This window comes from Lissotriton vulgaris, chromosome 11 (genome assembly GCF_964263255.1).
Source record: "Lissotriton vulgaris chromosome 11, aLisVul1.2, whole genome shotgun sequence".
Taxonomy (NCBI): domain Eukaryota; kingdom Metazoa; phylum Chordata; class Amphibia; order Caudata; family Salamandridae; genus Lissotriton; species Lissotriton vulgaris.
Window position 1 is genome coordinate 795664790 of NC_141699.1, and position 20619 is coordinate 795685408.

The 20619-nt window shown below is 44.9% G+C and overlaps 1 protein-coding gene across 3 annotated transcripts in view; it reads right to left on the reverse strand.

Annotated features, from left to right (window-relative positions):
* DZIP1L (DAZ interacting zinc finger protein 1 like) overlaps nucleotides 1-20619 on the reverse strand; it is a 764020-nt gene that overhangs the window by 454425 nt on the left and 288976 nt on the right. For all 3 annotated transcript variants that reach the window (XM_086943917.1, XM_086943918.1, XM_086943919.1), the window contains exon 6: nucleotides 6780-6914. In XM_086943917.1, the coding sequence (XP_086800043.1) occupies nucleotides 6780-6914 (135 nt within the window). The remainder of the gene's footprint in view (nucleotides 1-6779; nucleotides 6915-20619) is intronic.

Genomic DNA, 20619 nt, shown 5'->3' on the forward strand with positions numbered 1-20619 from the left:
GGACATCAGTGAGGTCATTACATACAGATAGATATCTTCAGTAAAGCATTTTCCAATAGCTACTTTATCTACCTGCACACACACTACCTAGAAGAGCACCTCAAGCGCCAAACTGGATCTGGTATGGTTGCAAGCAGTTCACCCACCAGGCTCCAGGTGGAGCACAATTCCAGCAGCCGGACCTGCACGGTCATCATCATCACTAGAAGTGATGTGCTGGCAGATAGAGCTGCAAACCATGTTTGGTAGAACTGGTTTGAAAAGTGATAAGGGGGGTGCGTGGCTAAGCCGCTAATGGAGTGAGACACAAACTCTTGTGTCTCCGTACCCCCGCAGCCTATACCCACCCAATCCTCTAGCATCGAGGTTGGTGGACCCACGCCGAGGATCGCCCACATAAAAGGAAAGGCGGTGGGAGGCATGGGAGCTGAAAACGTCTCCTTGGTTCCGCGAGGACTGGTCTTGCCGCTGGGTTCCCCTGTCGCGCGACTCCCGCCATCTTGAGGCCCGCCGTGGCGTTGTGGAACAAAGTGTGAGCTTAGGGGGCTCCTTACCTGCCATCTCAGGACTCCAGAAGCTACTCTTGGTGACTGGTGGAAACAACTGAAACACATCTACTCACCTGCTGGCTGGCCGGGGCCCTCGACTTGGACCTTTTGTTGCCCTCAGGTGAGGGGGTGCCCTATCTATGGACTTTGGCGCCAGTGGCTGATTCGGGTGCATGGCCACAGCCCTGGGGGAGAGAATGTGAGGGAGCCGCAGCCTTGGGCTCTGCACGTGGCCGGATGGCGGGCCGGGCCAGCAGCGTTGCCGAGTGCAGCAAAGGTTATGGGCCTTGCGCGGCCTGGAACATTGCCTCCACCTGCTACGCAACTGATCAACGGCAAGTGCTACACCTGCTTGAGGGCGTTCATCACCACTGCAGGCCACCCCTCTGCCTCCACTGGAGGGCTTCGACAAGTGTCTGTTCCTGTTGCTCCGGACTGCTGCTGTCCTTGAGGCCCCAGTCCTGCCTGCCACGACCTAGCGGCGACACCTCCCTGAATTGGGCTCACAGGTGGGAGCCAACTACCACGTAGGAACTGGCGGTCTGGCTCCCTTGTTCCCACTGACCACAGGCGGTGACTGGGAAAGGCGCATGAACCCACTGCCAGACTCGGGAGGCTCTCAAGAGGTGGGATGATTCGTGATCCCCTAGCCACATCCAACAGGTAAGAGGCGATCGGATATGGGTATTCCCGGACTGGAATGGAGTTTCATGGCCCTGTAGGCCTATAACTTTAGTTATTCTCTTCTTGACTCCCCCTTCTTTCTCTTTCCTACACTTAGGGAAGGAGGAAGGTGGAGGACTGGCAATATTTACTTAACCAAGAACCAGACATTATTTTACTACAACAGACCCACCTTTTGCAATCCGACACATGTCGAATGGCTCATCCTAAGTACCCTGCACCATTCTGGGTATCTTCCCCAACTAAAACAGCTGGGGCTGCAATTCTATGCAAAGCGGGACTCTACCTACAGAGATCGCGGGTGGTGAGGGACAGGGGGGGCAGGTTTTGAAAAATCGTGATTCAGCATAACACAACCCACACCCCGCATAATGTGTACGCCCCTAACCAGGCACAGGAAATATACCTCAGAAATTTACTGAAAGAACAGATGTCACGAGAAGGAGACCGACTAATTCGGGGGGGCTTTAATTTGGTTTAAGACCCTGACCTAGGCCGTAGTTCGACATCCTTCCATGGCACAGGGGCAATGTCTGCAGCATTGTAGAGGGCTCTCATGGATCTGGGCCTCACAGACGCCTGGCGATACCAATTCCCAGACACACGAGACTACTCTTACTACTCACACGTTCACCACTCATACTCCAGCATCGATCACTTTTTCCTCCCCAATTCACTCATATGAGACCTACAATCTGCTCTTATCCCAATAGCTCCACACCCAATCATGCCCATCTGGAACTGTTTTTGCAAGGACACAACAACACAATGCGACCCCAAAGGCAATTATCCCCCCCCCCATATTCTACGCAACTCAGTCGACGTGGATGAGTTATAGTGGGCGATCTTGGTGTACTTTTGTAAAAAGGTAGAGCCGATTTCGACCAAGAACCTTTAAGTATTTTGCCCGGCGTTAGCCGCCTCTCATACCATTCGAATTTATCAAACAAAAGAGGCAGGCGCTGGAGACTGGAAGGCAGGAAACAGGAGTTTATTCCGACGGAGCAGAACATGTCAAATCGGACAACAGGGTATCTTCTCGAGGTGCTCTAAAAGCATCTCTGAGGCCTGGCCTCTTATACACTGGTTTATGATCTTTATTACAGTAACACATTCCTGCAAACACTTTGAAGTACGCAAAAGACATCCTCGGAATCCCCGCTTCATGCCCGTTCCCACACACATTTACAGTAGAAGTTCCCACCCCGGTCTCAACAGGTGATGACTATCGCGCAGCTGGATATTCCGCCAGTTCCCGGAATGTGTGTGGCTGATCGGATCTCATGGTGTGGGGGCTTTCATCAGTTGTGGATCCTTTGATGAGAGAAGCTTCCTACTGTATGGGGGCAATAAACTGCATCCACAGGGCCAGGTGGCGGCCTGGGAACAAGTAGGACAATCGGGCATAGAGGGAAGGGGGTTTATCAAAGGATACGAGATCATGAAAGGGATGGAGGGAGGTGTCCAGCTGGGAACGTGATGTGGCTCCGAGGCAGGGTTGCGCTGAAGGGGAGGTCTATGGCTCAAGCATGTGAGAGCGAGGGCTGTCAGCGTGCGGGGGATGCTTACGAGGTCAGGGGGAGAGACGCGCTGGCTAGCATCAGTGGGCAGAGAGGCCATGGCATTCAAAATGGCTGCCGCTTACGCGCTCATACGAGCCTAAAAGGGACAAGATGGCGCCGATAATGTTGATGTCGCAAACTAGATTTTAACACTTTGCCTCTAACAATGTACGTGAAACCCCGCACTATATCGTTCGGGACACATTTAAGGCGGTAACCCAGAGCGTCATCACCTCAATTGCGATGGCGCGCAGACGAAAGGCCAGACTGGTTGAAACCGGCCTGGCTAGTGACATCAAGGCGATGGAGCGACTGGATCATTCAACACCCTCTAGAAGCCACAACCGACGCCTTGCTATACTCAGGGGCCATCTTAGGGCGCACTGGACGAACAGTCATTACTGGCACTGAAGCAGAGATACTAGGTAGGGGGAACATAGTGGGAACAGTCCTCGCGCGTCGACTATGTATGCAGACAGCAAGGGCACACATTGCAAAGGTTAAAAGTGCAGAGGATACTTGGCCTATCTTGAAACGCGACAAGCATGCCTTCAACCCCTTTTACACTGCCCTATATGTGAAAGAGCCTTACCACCCCCCCGCCCCAGCACCATACGCTCCCTCTTTTCTGCTTGTCTGTGAACATTAAAGGGCTTACCAACCAGCAAAAACCCAGGCATAGATGGCTTCCCAGTTTCATTTTACCGCATGTTTTTGACTCCGCTACAAGACCACCTATTCCGTATTTTCAACTCGCTTTCTGACAGCACAGGCCTCACACCCAATATGTCTACGGTTGAGGTTGCTCTTATTCCCAAGCCAGGCAAAGACACCCTCACTATGCACATCTTACCGCCCTATCGCTCTCCTGAACACAGATGCAAAAATGTACACTAAAAATCTGGCAAACCGACTAGAACCCTATCTGCCCGGCCTGGTCGACTCAGATCAGGTGGGGTTCATCCACCAGCAACAGGGAGCGGATAACACACGCCGGGTGGGTTTCCTACTAGAAAAAGTTCTGCACCGGCGTATCCCTCCTTGTCTACCCACTTTAGATGCTGAAAAGCATTTGATTGCGTTGACTGAGATTTTCTGCAGGCAGTCTTCCAGAAAATAGGACTGGGTCCAGTTATGGTCTCTTGAATAATGGCCTCCTACACCGCTCCCCAATCACAGATTAGGGTCAAGGGCTATATATATAAACAAGGACCCCAAGGCCAAAAAAAAAAAAAAAAGGTTCTTTTTTGAAAAAATCGCGGGATGCGGGTATGGAACGCGTATCCTGCCGATCCCCCCAAAAAATTAAGGCACTACTCTGCAAACGCGCCCCTTGGCGCGTTTGCAGACGTGGAAATAATTCTCCTTGAATACTGGGGGTCCCTGGGGGCCAAGTAGCCCACCAGGAACCTCCAGTATGTGCCAGGGGGCTGCTTTGCGGAGACGTGTAAAGAGGCCACACCCCTTTTTACACCTCTCTGCAGCGATGCCTCCTGGCGCACACTGGAGGTTCCTGGTGGGCTAGTTGACCCCCAGTATTCAAGGGGAATTAGTTCCCCCTCTGCAAACGCACCAGGGGGCTGCCTTGCAGAGACCTGTAGAGGCCACTCCCGTTTTTACACCTCTCTGCAAGGCAGCCCCTTGGAACATACTAGAGGTTTCTGACCCCCTAGGCCTGCTCAGGGGGTCCCCAAGGCCCAAAAAAATGTTTTCTTTTTAAAAAAAAAATCCTGGGATATGCGTCGAGTACGCGCACCCTGCCGATCCCCCCCCAAAAATGAAGGCACCACTCTGCAAACACGCCACCTCGAGCATTTCAGAGGGGGAATAATTCCCCTTGAATACTGGGGGTCCCTGGGGGCCAAGTAGCCCACCAGGAACCTCCAGGATGCGCCAGGGGGCTGCCTTGCAGAGACATGTAAAGAGGCCACGCCCCTTTTCATACCTCTCTGCAACGCAGCCCCCTGGCGCATACTGGAGGTTCCTGGTGGGCTAGTTGGTCCCCAGGGACCCTCAGTATGCAAGGGGAATTAGTTCCCCCTCTGCAAACGTGCCAGGGTGCTACGTTGCAGAGAGGTGTAAAATGGGACGTGGCCTCATTGCACCTCTCTGCAACACAGCCCCCTGGTGCATACTGGAGGTTCTTGGTGGGCTAGTTGGCCCGCAGGGACCCCCAGTATGCAAGGGGAATTAATTCCCCCTCTGCAAACGCTCCCGGGGGGCTGCGTTGCAGAGAGGTGTAATGAGGCCATGCCCCTTTTTACACCTCTCTGCAACACAGCCCCCTGGCGCATACTGGAGGTTCTTGGTGGGCTAATTGGCCTCCAGGGACCCCCAGTATGCAAGGGTACTTAATCCCCCAACTTAGAACGTGCTACGGGGCGCGTTTGCACAGTGGGGAAGATAGGGGCGGGGCTTGAGATGATATGTGTGCAAACATGCCCTGTGGCGCGTTTTAAGTTGGGGAATTAATTCCTCTTCAATCCAGTGGTCCCCTGTGGGCCAACTAGTCCAACAGGTACCTCCAGTAAGCGCCGGGGAGCTGCGTTGCAGAGTGTTGTTAAAGGGGGGGGGGGGTGCTCTCTGAACACCTCTCTGCAACGCAGCTCCCTGGCGCATGCTGGGGGTACCTGGTGGGCTAGTTGGCTCACAGGGGACCTCAGAATTAAAGAGGATTTAATTCCCAAACCTAAAACATGCCACAGGACGTGTTTCCACACTGTCACCTCAGGCCCCGCCCCCTTCCTTCACTATTGAGCACAATATTCCTCTAAAATCGGCGGAACTAGGAATTTCGATTTACTCACCTGTTATCACGAGAGACGTCAGTGCTGCATTGAGCACACTACTGATCCTAAAAAGTAATTCTAAACATACTTAAAGTAGCTTGAATTTCCTTCCATAGGCTAACATTGACTGGTTTCACTTGAAAAAAATTTTAAGTGTGGAGTTTTGGAACTTTAAAAAATTCCTTTAAAATCAGCCGAACTACGAATTCCGATTTACTCACCTGTTATCAGGAGACACCTCAGTGCTGCATCTTTCATCCCACTACTGATCCTGAAAAGTAATTCTAACCATACTTACAGTAACTTGAATTTCCTTCCATAGGCTAACATTGACTGGTTTCACTTGGAAATTTTTCGAAGTGTGGAGTTTTGGAACTTTAAAAAATTCCTCGAAAATCAGCCGAACTACGAATTCCGATTTACTCACCTGTTATCAGGAGAGACCTCAGTGCTGCATCTTTCAGCTCACTACTATTCCTGAAAAGTAAATTTGACTGTACTTACCAGTAACTTGAATTTCCTTCCATAGGATATAATTGCCTAATATATAAAATATATATAAATTAAAAAAATATTAAATAAAAAAAATATATTACAATTTCAATATTTTTACAAACATTTTTTTTCAATTTATATTAAAATATGTAATGTAATTTAAAAAATAAAATATCTAAAAATAAATACTTTAAAACAATGTAGTAAATTTGTATAAAAAAAATTTAACAATTAATACATTTAAAAATTATCATTTACAAAACCTTTGAAATTCACTGAAAAAACCATAGGTTTCACACACGTTATAGTTAGGAATTAGCATTTAAAAAACTTGCAAATTTACTGAAAAAAACATAGGTTTAACACATGTTATAGTTAGCTGGACATTTCACTCCTACAAAACCATTGAAATTCCCCCGTTATAGTTAGTTCAGCTAACTATAACTCGCGCGCCAGCAATGCACTGCTGATGATGTCACATATTACATCACTCATGACATGGTCCATGACATCACTGACATCTCAAATTACATCACTGATGACATCACTGTTCACAAAAAATGCAAAACGAATAACCATTACTGAGTCAGGGCTGATACCAGTGGGAATTTAAGTGATTGTGTTCTATTGTAGCTACCTTAAGAAATCCAACTGCACATCTCTAGCTAAATATAAATTGTTCTTTCAAGCACGACCATTACCTCTGAAGCAACTGTTTCCATCATGTTTTTGAGCTCTTTCTGTGTCAGCCGGGGCTCATGTCTGACATCTTCGTCATCTTGAATATTCCCTAGGTTAGATTTAACCACCTTCCTTGAAGTTAGTGCCTTTATTTTCTGGAAAGGAAGATTGAAAAGTTAGTCAATACTGTTGAGCCTTAGGCAAAAGAAATGCAGAGATGGAGAATAAGGTGTGCATAATAAGGACAGGAGTGGTGTCAATAAAAATAGGATAGATATCTTCAGTAAAGCATTTCCCAATAGCTACTTCATCTTCCTACACACACACTACCTAGAAGAGCCCCTCAAGCGCCAAACTGGAGCTGGAATGGTTGCAAGCAGTTCACCCACCAGGCTCTAGGTGGGGTAGAATCCCAGCAGTCGGACCTGCACGGTCATCTTCATCACTAGAAGTGATGTGCTGGCAGACAGAGCTGCTGACTATGACATTACATCACTACCGCTATATTTCCCAGCTCAGAAATGACTAAGAGAGAAAAAGAGCGGCAACAAAAGGGCAACAGTTCTCAAGTAAATGGTGTGAGAAGTTGGCCTGGCATATGATGTCCACTATTCTAGTGGGCACCTTGCACCAGTCCAAACGACCCTTATTGATGGTAGGTTTAAGACAACCTTTATAGAAAGCTATCCTAGTAGTAGCTGTGGAGAGCAGCCCTCAGGCTAAGTCTTGAAGGAATGTAAAGCAGCTTGTTTTACCAGTCTATAATCTCTTGAATGACCAAATGAAAGTACACCACACAAGGTATATATATATAAAATATATGTATTTATTCTAAACACAACCTCTCTAGTCTCTTTATGAGGCTAGAGGCCAAAGTACAATACAAAAACTTAAATAGCACACAGTAATCTAGCACAGTATACGTTTTGCCCTAGGGGCCTAACAAACCATATACTAAGAAATTGGTATAAGTACCGCTCTCAACCTAGGCCTAGAGCCTGTAGAACCGCTGGGGCAACCAGGAACCACCCAAGATAGGGAAGCAGGAGACCCACGGGGGACGCCTGCAGTGTCTAAACACAGCAGCGAATCCCCATTGACTTCTATGGAGAAAGTTTAAGTTACAGTTTTAAAGTTTAAGGAGACTTAGGAGTGGACTACGGTAAAACCCTTTCAGTACTGGAGAACTGGACACTTCGAGAGTCAAGACCCATGGGAGCACCAAAGTACTTGTGTTACCTCACCCAGGGAAGCCGGGTGCATAGGTGTCTTTTCGTGTCGGGTTTCGTCGTTGATTCCAATGGAGAGCTGCAAAGAAGTGCTGCAGGCGTCCAGGTGAAGAGTGTCTGGATGGATCCAAGGGTGGATCGGAGATCTGAAGAACCTGAAAGAAGAGGGGACATAATCTGGGTCACTAGCCAGTGACCAGGAAGGCGACAGGAAGATGCTAGCCGATGTTGGGTGCTTTCAAGTGAAGGAGGTGAAGCTTGACCCTTCAGCCACGAAGTCCAGGAGGTGTCAACAACAAACAGGAGCTGGATTCGAGCTGTCCCACGTCGGATGTCGAGTGCTGCAGCGTCGGTATCCGGATTGGACCCAACAAGCAACCCACGCAAGATGACAAGATTGGCTTCGGTGCAGACCAGCAAGGTCGGAGGGACTCACCCTTTGGAGGGGAGTCAGGACACGTCTGGAGCAATCAGGGAAGCCCTAGAAATAAAGTAGATTCCTTCGTGGGGACCCACTAGCCAACAAACTAGGGATCGCCAAGGCGCCTTGAGCGGAAATGCTGAAAGCAGGCCCACGGAACATTCGTGGAGTGTAGGCCCACTATCTTCGAGGCAAAAGGTGCTCAGGGCTTGGACTACAAGTAGCCCAATGCACAACTTCGGGAATGCTCGGGAAGTCTATGCACTAGCAAATGTCCAGGAGTTCTGGTCCCATGTCTCTAGTGATAGCTACAGTTCTCAGCTTTGCTGGGGACTCGTGTCAGCCTCGGAGATGTCTGGAAGTCCGTGTCCTGTGTCGAAGATTCTTCGGGATCCGTCGGGACGGCAAGATGCTTCTTTGGTGCCTGTTTGAACAGGGGAGTTACTCCTTGACCCCAAGGGAGATTTCTTCCGTCATCCAGTCGATATGGAATGGCGAAGGTCCAAGATTTATGTTTCAGAATTTCATCCAGGGTAATCTAAAGTCTCAGTGAATGGGTTCCTATACTTTTACTAAGTTTAGGGGTTGGACTAACTCTAGGGTCCCACCTATGGGAGGACTTGGGGAGGGGGAGGTTACACCCCTTCCCCTTTGTCCAGTTTCGCGCAGAGATGGGGCTGAGTGCCCCAGGCAGTGTCTGAAAAGCATTCACTGATTGCAACACACCCTGCCCCAACACACCAAAGCCTGTCGGGGGAGGTGTTGGCACCTCCCTGGACAGGAAACCTATTGTCCAGGCCTCCCCTGCCGTTGATTCGTCCAGCAGCAGGAGGGCAGACTCGTGCCTATGGCAGCAGCATCCCTTTTGTGATGCTGAGGCTCTTTTAAACATTTACTGGGTAAGTAAGTGTGCACATGTCTTCTCCCTCTAGAAGGGTGGAATTCTACTCTGCCGCCAGAACTGGTGTGGCGGGGGGCAGGGGGGGGGGGTAGGTTTTTAAAGCGTTTGACACCAAACACGACATGTTTTGATAAAGCCATTCCAAAGTTAGCATTAACCACGAGGATTATAATGCACTTAAGAGTATATGGTATGGCTATATCATAGAACAGCTATAAGGAAGGGATTCCGAAAGCTGTAGAGGGGCTCAGCTCATGCTAGGGCACCCTCTCACACAAAACCAAGCACTCTGCCTTCAGGATTGTCAAGGCCTGCCATGGGAGTGACTTATAGGTTAATGTGTGTCTATAAATATAGGTAGATATATATAGGTATACTATATCTAAGTAAGGGGTGCTTACACCACCTTGCCCAGGCTGCAAGTGCAGACCTGTGGTGCCATTTTGGAAGGCTTCCCAGGGGTGGCATAATACATGCTTCAGCCCCTGGTAGGCCTCTGGGGTACCTATGCCCTTGGTACCTAAGGTACCATATACTAGGGACTCACAAGGGTAACCCAGTAACCAATCTGGGGTGTACCTAATGTACATGCAATCAATTTAGAGAGAGAACAGCTAGGCTGTGGTCCTGATTAGCAGGGCCACAGCCAGACTAAAGTCGAAAAACCAGTGAAATACAGCAATAAATGGGGGTAACCATAGGAAGCAGATCCTACTCTCCTACAAATGGGTCCACTCAGAATAATACAAACATTTTCAAAAGATGGGAGGAAGGAGGATGATGAGGATTTTGTGGGAACTCTGAGTATTTTTCAGTATACGCACGTGAGGTAAATTCTTCTAATGGATACACCCTTTTTCAAATTACTCATCAAGCTGGATGCACAATGCTGTGCCTGTGTAGATTATCTACGTCAACAGACCCTGCACCAAGGGGGCATCGTATTGATATTTGGGACGGAATAAGTTGTACCTTGCTGGAACACAAAGCTGGCGGAATTCATGAGACTCTAGTAACTAAGTGTACTTTAGCAGTTGATCATTCTCTTTATGTTTTTTTTAGAATACCTCCCTCCTAAATGGGAAGACACATTTGTGAATGATTTTTATGAATCGGCCAGTAAATTATCTCTGTTTTAATTTACAGAAGGTTGCTATGTTTCAAAGACTACTTTTGAAATCTAGATTAGGTCACTTTTTACCAGTCAAACCAACTAGATTTAATCGTCAAAAACAGATAACACTTGGCTTTCCAATTCATCAAAGGAAACAAGATTTTGAGTTAGGCAAGCTGAAGGAAAGTGGAGAAATAATTACAAGGAGTGTGATACTATTTTCTACAAATATCCACTAAAGTGTTTTAAAAAAGATGTGTTTCTAGTTTCAAGTTTCAAGTTTAGTTTATTTTGTTTTGGCTCTCAACTGAGGGCCACATAAAACACATACAATTATACAATAATGGTTACAAAGAAAAACATAGGTTACAGAGTTAAAAGAGCCACAGCTTATTTACTGGTTGAGCAGTCAACTAGCTCTTCTCCATGAAACATTTAATAAATATCTAAAAACCCCTTGAAGAAGTTAAAAATTCTAAAACAGAACATTTCATTTGGCGGACAGTAAAGTGCATGGAAAAAAGTTTTAACATTTAAAATTCCCAGTTGTAAACAAATTGGTTTTAGCCATTTAGAACGCAAAGGGGGCAAAGCCGGACAAATAAACAAGACATGATTACGATCCTGTATGGCATTACTACAAAGGTTGCATATCGGGGATACACCATACCATTTCGCAATGAGGTAATTAAGGGGGAGCAGATCATGTCTTAAAAGGTCCACAATCTACGGACTCTGTGGGGAATATTCCAGGTAAGATATTGTTGGGCCAGTTTTGGTGTATATGTACTTAACAGTAATTGCCTTTCTTTATTCCCTTGTTTAGCGATCATATCCATCTTGAAACTGAGCTCCCATGAAGCGCATTTTAATTTAGACTTTAGTTCAGCAGGAGTAAGTGAAAACAATGAGCTTTCATCCAACTCTAACAAAACTACAGCTTTTCTAAAGTTCTTAACCAGCATGGAGAACTCATTAAAGTGGCCCAGAAGTTCTTTTTTGATAGCTTCCCGTAAGGTATCTGGGTTACTTCTCGCTAAACAGGCCACCCACCTTACAAGGGCAATCAGCCCCTGTACCCAACAACTTCGGAGTCCGAATTCTAGCCTGCATGCAGAGACTGAACAAGCTGTATTTAGAGAGGAAATTCTTCTTAGTACCTTTCCTTCTATTTTTTGCAGGAATCCCCAATAATTTAGCTCCACTAGTTCTAATCCATAAAGTAATGTGGCGGGGATCTTTGCTCTAAATACCTCTAGAAATAGTGAGAAGTGTCTCTTCCCTGTAGCGTTATACAGGGAACTTAACCCCATACCATGAGCCAATGCTTTATGTGCATTGTGTTCAATGTGGGGTTTCTCGCTTAAATTTGCTGAAATGATTTTGCCTAAAAAGGTATAAGTTTTAACCACCTCGAGTTTTTGTCTTCCTATGGCCCAACAATAATTTACAGATCTACATTTTTTCTTTCCAAAAATGCACATTATTTTACTTTTAGAGACGTTAATTTTCATATAATGTGCTTCTGCAAATCGATTTAATGCCTGCAGACGGTTGGACAAGCCCTTTGGTGTTAAATGTAGGACAAGGATATCGTCCGCATACATTAAAACCGATATCGCTGATTCTCCAATTTTTGGGGCTTGCCCCTCACAAGCAGAAATAAACTTAGGAAGGTCTGCCGTATATAAAGAGAATAATGTAGGGGCCAATATACACCCTTGTTTCAAACCATTTGGGGAAGGTATGGATTGTGAGAGTCCTCTCTCTCCACCATATAACACCTTGCACCATGTGTTCGAGTGAAGGGCCTTCACAAGCTCAAGAAGCTGTATTGGCATACCTAAAGCTGCAAGCTTTCTCCACAGCGTTGGACGATCTACTTTGTCGAACGCTGTGGAGAAGTCTATGAATGCCACGTAAATTCCACCACCTCGAACACGTACATATTTATCAGTTATCACCTGCAATGCTGTTAAATTATCTAATGTTCCATGATCTTTACGAAATCCAGTTTGTTCCAAAGGTAAAATACAATTAAGTTCTATCCAATCATTAATCAAAGTTAAAAGATATTTAGCGAACACTTTTCCTATTGCATCCAATAAAGCTATTAGACGGTAATTTGCTGGATTCTCCCGTTCTCCCTTTTTAAATAGGGGAATTAATATACTTCCTCTCCATGAGTCAGGGACAGATCTAGAAAGGAGACATGCATGAAATATTGGAAGAAGGATCTTGCTCCAGGAGGTGACATCTTGTTTCAATAGGGACATGGGTAGTTCATCAGGACCCATAGCTCCGGAAGAGCGCATACTCTTTAACACAGAAGCTATGGTTTTCTCGGTTGGAAGCTCTATATTATTTTTGCTATTCAGAACTAGATCCCCATTGTCACCCACTGCACCATTAGAAGCATACAAACCAGATATGAATTTTATCCAAATGTCTTCAGAAATAGCAATGGGAATAGGGGTGGTTCTTACGCCACATCCCTTCCCTATTATTGCCCAAAATTCTCTGGAATTATTAAAGGCTAATGCTTCCCTTAACCTAATCCAGAGGGAATCTTCTTTATCTCTTTTTAATTTTATTTTCAATCTGACCCTCCTTCTCCGTAGTAGGGCTAATTTCTGTGCATTTTCCTTTGTTCTACTTAGGTACTGTAGCCTCACGAGTTTATTTATCTCCTTATTTAAGGGTAATAGTATACTAGGAGGGGAATACGACTTTTTGGTGTTTTTTGTTTTCTTAGCTAACGTAGTAACCCTTTTCTTAAAGTTTTCAAAGTTTAGAAATTCCCTACCCTGCCATTCTTCTAATTCCAGAAAGGTTTGAGCTAGTATATTTTGAACTTCCTTCATACTGGTGGGGTCCCAAAAGCACCTTCCAGATTTGGAATGAATAGAGACTCCTTTATTAATTATAGACCAAGAGTCTGTCTCTGGAGGTTGTAGCGAAACAGTTAAGTTAATCATGTTATGATCACTTAAGGAAGACTGATAGATCCTTATATCTTGAATGAAGGAAAACGAATCGTAGTCCGTGATCACATAGTCCAAAATGGATTCACCCCTAAATGACCTATGTGTAAACTTGGCAGGAATGTCAGAAGGCATCCTACCATTTGCAATTAGACCCTCAAAATAGCTAAATTCTTCAAGTAATATTTTTCCTCTTTTATTAGATTTGGTGTTACTAGGAAAAATTGCTTGAGGTATATTATATGCTTCTTCCTTGTAAGTATTTCTGAACATATCTATACTTGCATTAGAAACTTTGCTATTTAAGTCACTCATAAGCAAAATATAGGGAGGCTGATCCTGCTCTAATAATTGTTTTACATAAGAAAACATTCGCTTCAAAACAACGTTAAAAGTATCTTCAGGGGGAATATATGCATTTAAAAGTACAAGAGAAGAACGATTTCCTACTGACCCTATATTATCAATAGTTATGGACTGGAAAAGATTACTGCTGTCCTTGTAGTGGGAATGCTGCCATTGTAATGTATTTAATAAAAAACAGGCGATTCCACCTTTTGCATGGCCTTTCTTTACAGATGTAGCAGCAGCCTCAAGGACAATATAGTCTTTTCCTCCATCTATACTGTTTTTACACCATGTTTCCTGAATACATAACACATCAACATGCAAAGATAGTAAAAATTCTAATTTCTCAGAACAATTGTGTAAGCCTGCGGCATTCCAGGATACTATTTTTAATTGACTGTTAAAGATGTTGAAACAGTCTTGGGTTGTTCGATGTGTTATTAGACAGAACTCCTGGTAGCCAATTCCATAACTGATTATCTTCTGCTGGAGGCTTATCCGTATTCACAGAGGGAGGTAATACCCCAGAAACCATACGTTTGCCTCGGAATACCCAAATTTTAAAGTCTTTACTGTAGGAATAATGATCTTCCTTCCCACAATCCATTTTACTGGCTTCTTCTCTGGGAGCGAAACACTTTCCGTTGTTAATAAAAGGAAGCACATCGATCCCTCTACACTGAAATGCTTCTGCTTGTTGAAGAACTAAATTAGCAATAATTTTGGAACTAAATTTTACTTGTGCTCGTTGTTCACTTCCAACCCTTATTATGGAGACCAGGTCAATGTCTCTGGACAGGATAAGTTTTAAACTTTCAATGTCTTTGAAAGAATTAATCAACCATGATCTATTCAAGTTTAGGTCTGAGTCAAATAAGGGAAGGAAGTCCAATGTCAAAGTATCAATACAGAGATTAGACATTTTTAAGGGGACACAAGAGATGTTCGTCGGTTCCTCAGCAATGGGGCAAAAATTAGGAGCAAACGGGTTAAGTACCCTTTTTTCAGTATTAGGATTATTTCTTATGGCCTCCTTTGCTGGTTCCATAGAAATTATTTCGACAGCTTTAGAGTTTAATGGTCCCTCATTCATGATACTGACAGCAGGTAGATCTTCTACAACAGAGTTAATAGCGGAAACAACAACCACATTGGAGGAAGTATCCAATAATGATCTATCTACAATATCTATTACATCACGGACTTCTGTATCAATGTGCTTTTGAAAAATGATTTGTCTCTGTTTTTTCTTATTATGCTTTCGAGTAGGTTTCCTATTTTTTCCCTTATTCTTTCTACTTTTTACTTTTACCATCTCTTTAGACAATGCAGTTCCTTCAGAATCTTTTACATCCTGATTGAAAATAGGAAAAAGATCTATCACAACAGATTGGTTGGCCTCTGCCGAACTTACTTCCTTCAGAGATGGTTCGGATTCTTTTCTCCCTTGTGAGGGGAGTGAGGGAGGAGCCACAGAGGGCTCATGAATTTCAACCTTTAACAGCTTTTCCATTTGTGCATTTTTACTCATTGTAGGATTACTGACCAAGACCTTCTGGTCTGCAGTTTCAGTATGTTCAGTAGCCCCAATCTCAGAATTTTTAACAAGTAATACTTTCAATATTTCTGTAACCGAGTGCAAAATGCAATCCGAGCTCCCGACAAATTTACCTAATAGAAGAAGTATGGAGGCGAGTAAATGTTCGAGAGCTATCAAAGATTCAGAGATAGGGTTTCATTTTTTGGTTGTTCTGATGCAATGAGAGAGCAAATCCCAGATAGATTGAGCTGTGGGGAGTTCAAATTGCTCTGCAATGAAAAGATGTCATTTGATGCCATAGAAGGAGTGCTACTGTATAGCAATAAACCCAATGGTGTTGCTCCATTTGGGGTTTTACTGGTTTTTGATTGTTCCGGTATTTTCTCGTCCAAGTAGCGACCACAAAGTTCAAGATCGATACTGGATGGGATGGAAAGATCATTTATATTCATTTCCTCATTTTCTGTATGTTTAAAAGTCATGGACTGAGGAACTTTAGTGAGATCAGAATTAGAGCCTTTGGATGTCCCTACTAAGGGGGTTGAATTAGTATTTGGAAGAGAAGTAGATATATTTTTTTCTATAGTCAACTCGGGTTTGGTAATTTTCACTACTTCAAACTGTGTATCAGCCATAGTTGACGATGAATCGTTAGAAATAATTGGCGCTTCCATAGAATTATTCACTGGTTTTTCCCAAATTTTCAACAACTGCATCTGACCTTTCAGTAGAGCGCTATTTTCCTTTTTATTCCTTAAAGTATTTGATCTGGTTTTTATACAGGACCTTCCACCCAGTACTCTTCCTGAGCGTAATGTTTTTGTTGTCATAGTATAAAGGTAAAATATAGGTAGCACAACTACTAAACACTAGACAGTTTTGTTTTAGTTCAAGATCAAAATAACGGGGCCCAGCCCAGCCTACCTCGGCCACTGAGGGCCACAGAGGGCCCGCCCTTTGCCCGGGCTTAGCCCGGCGACGCCCGCGCGCGTTCCGCGATGCGCGGTCCTTCAGCGCAATTGAAGCCAGGTGAGGGGGGCGTGGCGGGGAGTTGTTCCTGGCCCAGATGGCTTGTGGGCAATGTGGTTTCTCCCACTCTCCAGCCGCCTACAATCCTTCACAGACGAGTGTTTCCCGCGAAGCGGGAAACGCGAGCAGTTATCCACCAGCGCTGTCAGGTAGTGCTTTCCGTGTGACGGCGCTAGAAAGCGTTCAGGAGCGTTTCACCAGCAGTGCAAAAATCGCTACAGCATCAGGTTCAGCAGCCACAAGAGAGTTCTCCGCTCCACAGCGGACCTTCAGCGCAATTGAAGCCAGGTGAGGGGGGCGTGGCGGGGAATTGTTCCTGGCCCAGATGGCTTGTGGGCAATGTGGTTTCTCCCACTCTCCAGCTGCCTACAATCCTTCACAGACGAGTGTTTCGGAACGCGAGCAGTTATCCACCAGCGCTGTCAGGTAGCGCTTTCCGTGTGACGGCGCTAGAAAGCGTTCAGGAGAGTTTCACCAGCAGTGCAAAAATCGCTACAGCATCAGGTTCAGCAGCCACAAGAGAGTTCTCCGCTCCACAGCGGACCTTCAGCGCAATTGAAGCCAGGTGAGGGGGGCGTGGCGGGGAGTTGTTCCTGGCCCAGATGGCTTGTGGGCAATGTGGTTTCTCCCACTCTCCAGCCGCCTACAATCCTTCACAGACGAGTGTTTCCCGCGAAGCGGGAAACGCGAGCAGTTATCCACCAGCGCTGTCAGGTAGCGCTTTCCGTGTGACGGCGCTAGAAAGCGTTCAGGAGCGTTTCACCAGCAGTGCAAAAATCGCTACAGCATCAGGTTCAGCAGCCACAAGAGAGTTCTCCGCTCCACAGCGGACCTTCAGCGCAATTGAAGCCAGGTGAGGGGGGGCGTTGTTCCTGGCCCAGATGGCTTGTGGGCAATGTGGTTTCTCCCACTCTCCAGCCACCTACAATCCTTCACCGACGAGTGTAAACGCGAGCAGTTATCCACCAGCGCTGTCAGGTAGCGCTTTCCGTGTGACGGCGCTAGAAAGCGTTCAGGAGCGTTTCACCAGCAGTGCAAAAATCGCTACAGCATCAGGTTCAGCAGCCACAAGAGAGTTCTCCGCTCCACAGCGGACCTTCAGCGCAATTGAAGCCAGGTGAGGGGGGCGTGGCGGGGAGTTGTTCCTGGCCCAGATGGCTTGTGGGCAATGTGGTTTCTCCCACTCTCCAGCCGCCTACAATCCTTCACAGACGAGTGTTTCCCGCGAAGCGGGAAACGCGAGCAGTTATCCACCAGCGTTATCCACCAGCGCTGTCAGGTAGCGCTTTCCGTGTGACGGCGCTAGAAAGCGTTCAGGAGCGTTTCACCAGCAGTGCAAAAATCGCTACAGCATCAGGTTCAGCAGCCACAAGAGAGTTCTCCCAGATGTGTTTCTAGCTAAGTCCAACTATCTTGAAAAGGTTATTATAGTATCTCAGAATATATTGTGTGAGTTATTTCTTCATTAAGATCTTTTACTCAGCCTAGTTGCACCCCAGGTTCTCTTCAGTCCTCTCAAGATCTCTGCAACCCCATTGCAGGGTATTTTATTACCGAAATCACTAAGATCTGACAGCATTAACTTAAATAGAGACAGGTTAGATGCTATTCACTATGGGTACCCAGTGGCTGCTCCAGTGAAATGCTGGGCTTCATTTCAACAAGAAGAGAAAGAAGAAATTCACTCCGTGGCAATAACATCATCATTTATAACTTCAACATAGACCATAAAACTACAGTATAAAATAAAAGTAACACAGCATACCATTTTATTTAAAATACACCATCAAAGTTAACGTTACAAATTTCATAATGACAGTACTTTAAAACTAACCTTAGTCTGTTAGCTCCAAAAACTGCAGTCCGTACCGCCAAACTACCAATTGACTAATACGATTTTAAGGACGACATTCCACCTCCTCCCCCATCGGATTTCAGTCCGATTTGATTCATAAACTGCTTGGTGCATAAGTTAACCATTTTAAACGACTACTTTCGACATCTACAACTAATCCGCCATATACAAGTTCCTCCTCCTCTTACATGCTCATAGAAAAGTGGCAGAGAAAACAACTAAATGTGTCAGCAAGTCAGGAAGAACAAAAGTGGACGACATTGGGTAAAATTATAACGTCACAGAAGGGGTAGAATGTATCTTGATCTCTGTTCCTTGCAAAAACCACAGTAGAAAAATAAGTTAAGATTAGATTGTTCCGAGATGTTTATATTGCACGGGCAAGGTGACAGATCTTTGTGGCCAGACCTCTTTGAGGCGAAACCCGGCATCAAAGGAATTAGATTCATCCGAAACCTCAACAAGATGAATCTATGCTGGGAATTTCTTACTTTATCTAGATACAAATACCCCCCCTCCAATAAGAGCAGGGTTGTTTGGTATAACATGACTAAAGTTTTAGCATATTTTTTTTTTCTTTCCTTTCATATTGAGCCTTGGATAAAAATAATGACTTCATTTGCGACTTCGAAAATGTAATCCATGCACTAGGACTGATAAATAAATCGGATAAACCTAATGAGGCCAGAGTGGACCTTACGTACTGGAGCCATGTGATTTTATGTGCATTGTCCAAAGCCAAGCAGTTTTCTTTATTATAATTTGCGTGTAATTGATAGAGTTCCTTCTACAGAAAAAGTGCCATAACAAAAAGTCTTATTATATCAGTTACGTATGGTAAACCTAATTCGAGGTGGCAAACATAACTTGAGCAGGAACCCGGAAGGGACATAACCCTCTTTAAAAAAATCCTCTGTCCTTTGCAAAGATTCTAACAGGCACATGCATCAAGCGATTTAGGAATCGCAAACGGTGCGAATCGCAAAATTCGGCCGTTTCGATTCCCAAATCACTATTTGGGATGCATTATCCTAAAAGTGAAGAAATCGCTATTTTAGCGATTTTGTAAAGTGCGATTGCTTTTAAGGAATCGCAATTTTGCGATTCCTTAAAAGCAATGCATGAAACTGAAAAAATTTGCGATTTCGCAATTAGAGAGAAAAAATTACCATGAGGTTGGACCTCATGGTAATTTTGCGAAATGTTAGAAATATGCAAATTTGTGCATTTTTTTAACTTTCATGTTGTGCACACACATGCCCTTAGGGCATGTGTGTACACAACATATGTGCATTGTTTGATTTCAGGGGTGCAACAGGGTGTCCTTTGGACACCCCTGCACCCTTGAAATCGCAATCTCAATTTGCGATTAGCTAATTGCGAATCACAAATTGAGATTGTCTTCCCATTCATTCCTATGGGCCTCTAGGCCCATAGGAATGAATGGGAAGGGATTCCTTAATTGCGATTCGCAAAATGCTAATCGCAATTAAGGAATTGTAAGAAATCGCAATTTATTTAGCGATTTCTTCATGCATAGGCATTTGCGATTCCTTAATTGCGATTCCTTAAAAATCGCAATTAAGGAATCGCAAATGCCGAGATTGATGAATGAACCTGTATGTGCGCCATTCTCCAGAGCCCCGCCCTATACGTCCCAGCAGATATGGTTTTCGCACTGTAGATTTTTTTAATAGGTACAATTGGTTTTGAGCCCAGCTTTCTCGTAAACCCGGAGATAGCAGCCATACTTCTCTCCATTACAAGGGCCCTACTTTCCACCATATTTGACCTCCGTTGTTTTTTGTCAAATTATACCCCTAAAAAGGGAAAAGTGTCCACCACGTTCGGTTTACGAGTCCCTCTAAAGAAAGATGGGGTTATCATAGAGGGCATAGTCACTGTTATCAAAACAAAGGATTTGACTCATTTACTTTTAGATCCACTGTTTCATAAAACCCACATGTGCCACTATAAGACGTTGTAAAACCACCCCAGTTCTGGCTATTAAAACCGCATCATCAGCATATGCGAAGAGCAGAAGATACAGTGTGTTAAAAGAAGGGACGTCCTACGCAAAACCTGCAAGAGCAGCCTCCACTCCATTTGTATAAATTGAAAATAAAAAGGGACGAAAACGCATCCCTGCATGACACCCCTAATAATCTGGAAAGAACTAGTGCATTCCCCTTTTCTTCCATAGCACACAAATGCTGTGGCGTGAGAATACAGCTGACAAATAAAGTTGATTAATACTACGTCAATACCCATCTCCTCCATTATTCCTTCTTCCACAATTTGGAATGACTCACACAGTTGGATGCTGACATTAGATCCATGAATGCCACATTGGTTTGGCCACCATTTGCTGAGGTGTATTTGGAAATAATCAAACTTAAATTCAGAACCTGATCGATTGTCCCTCTCCCCCTTTGGAAC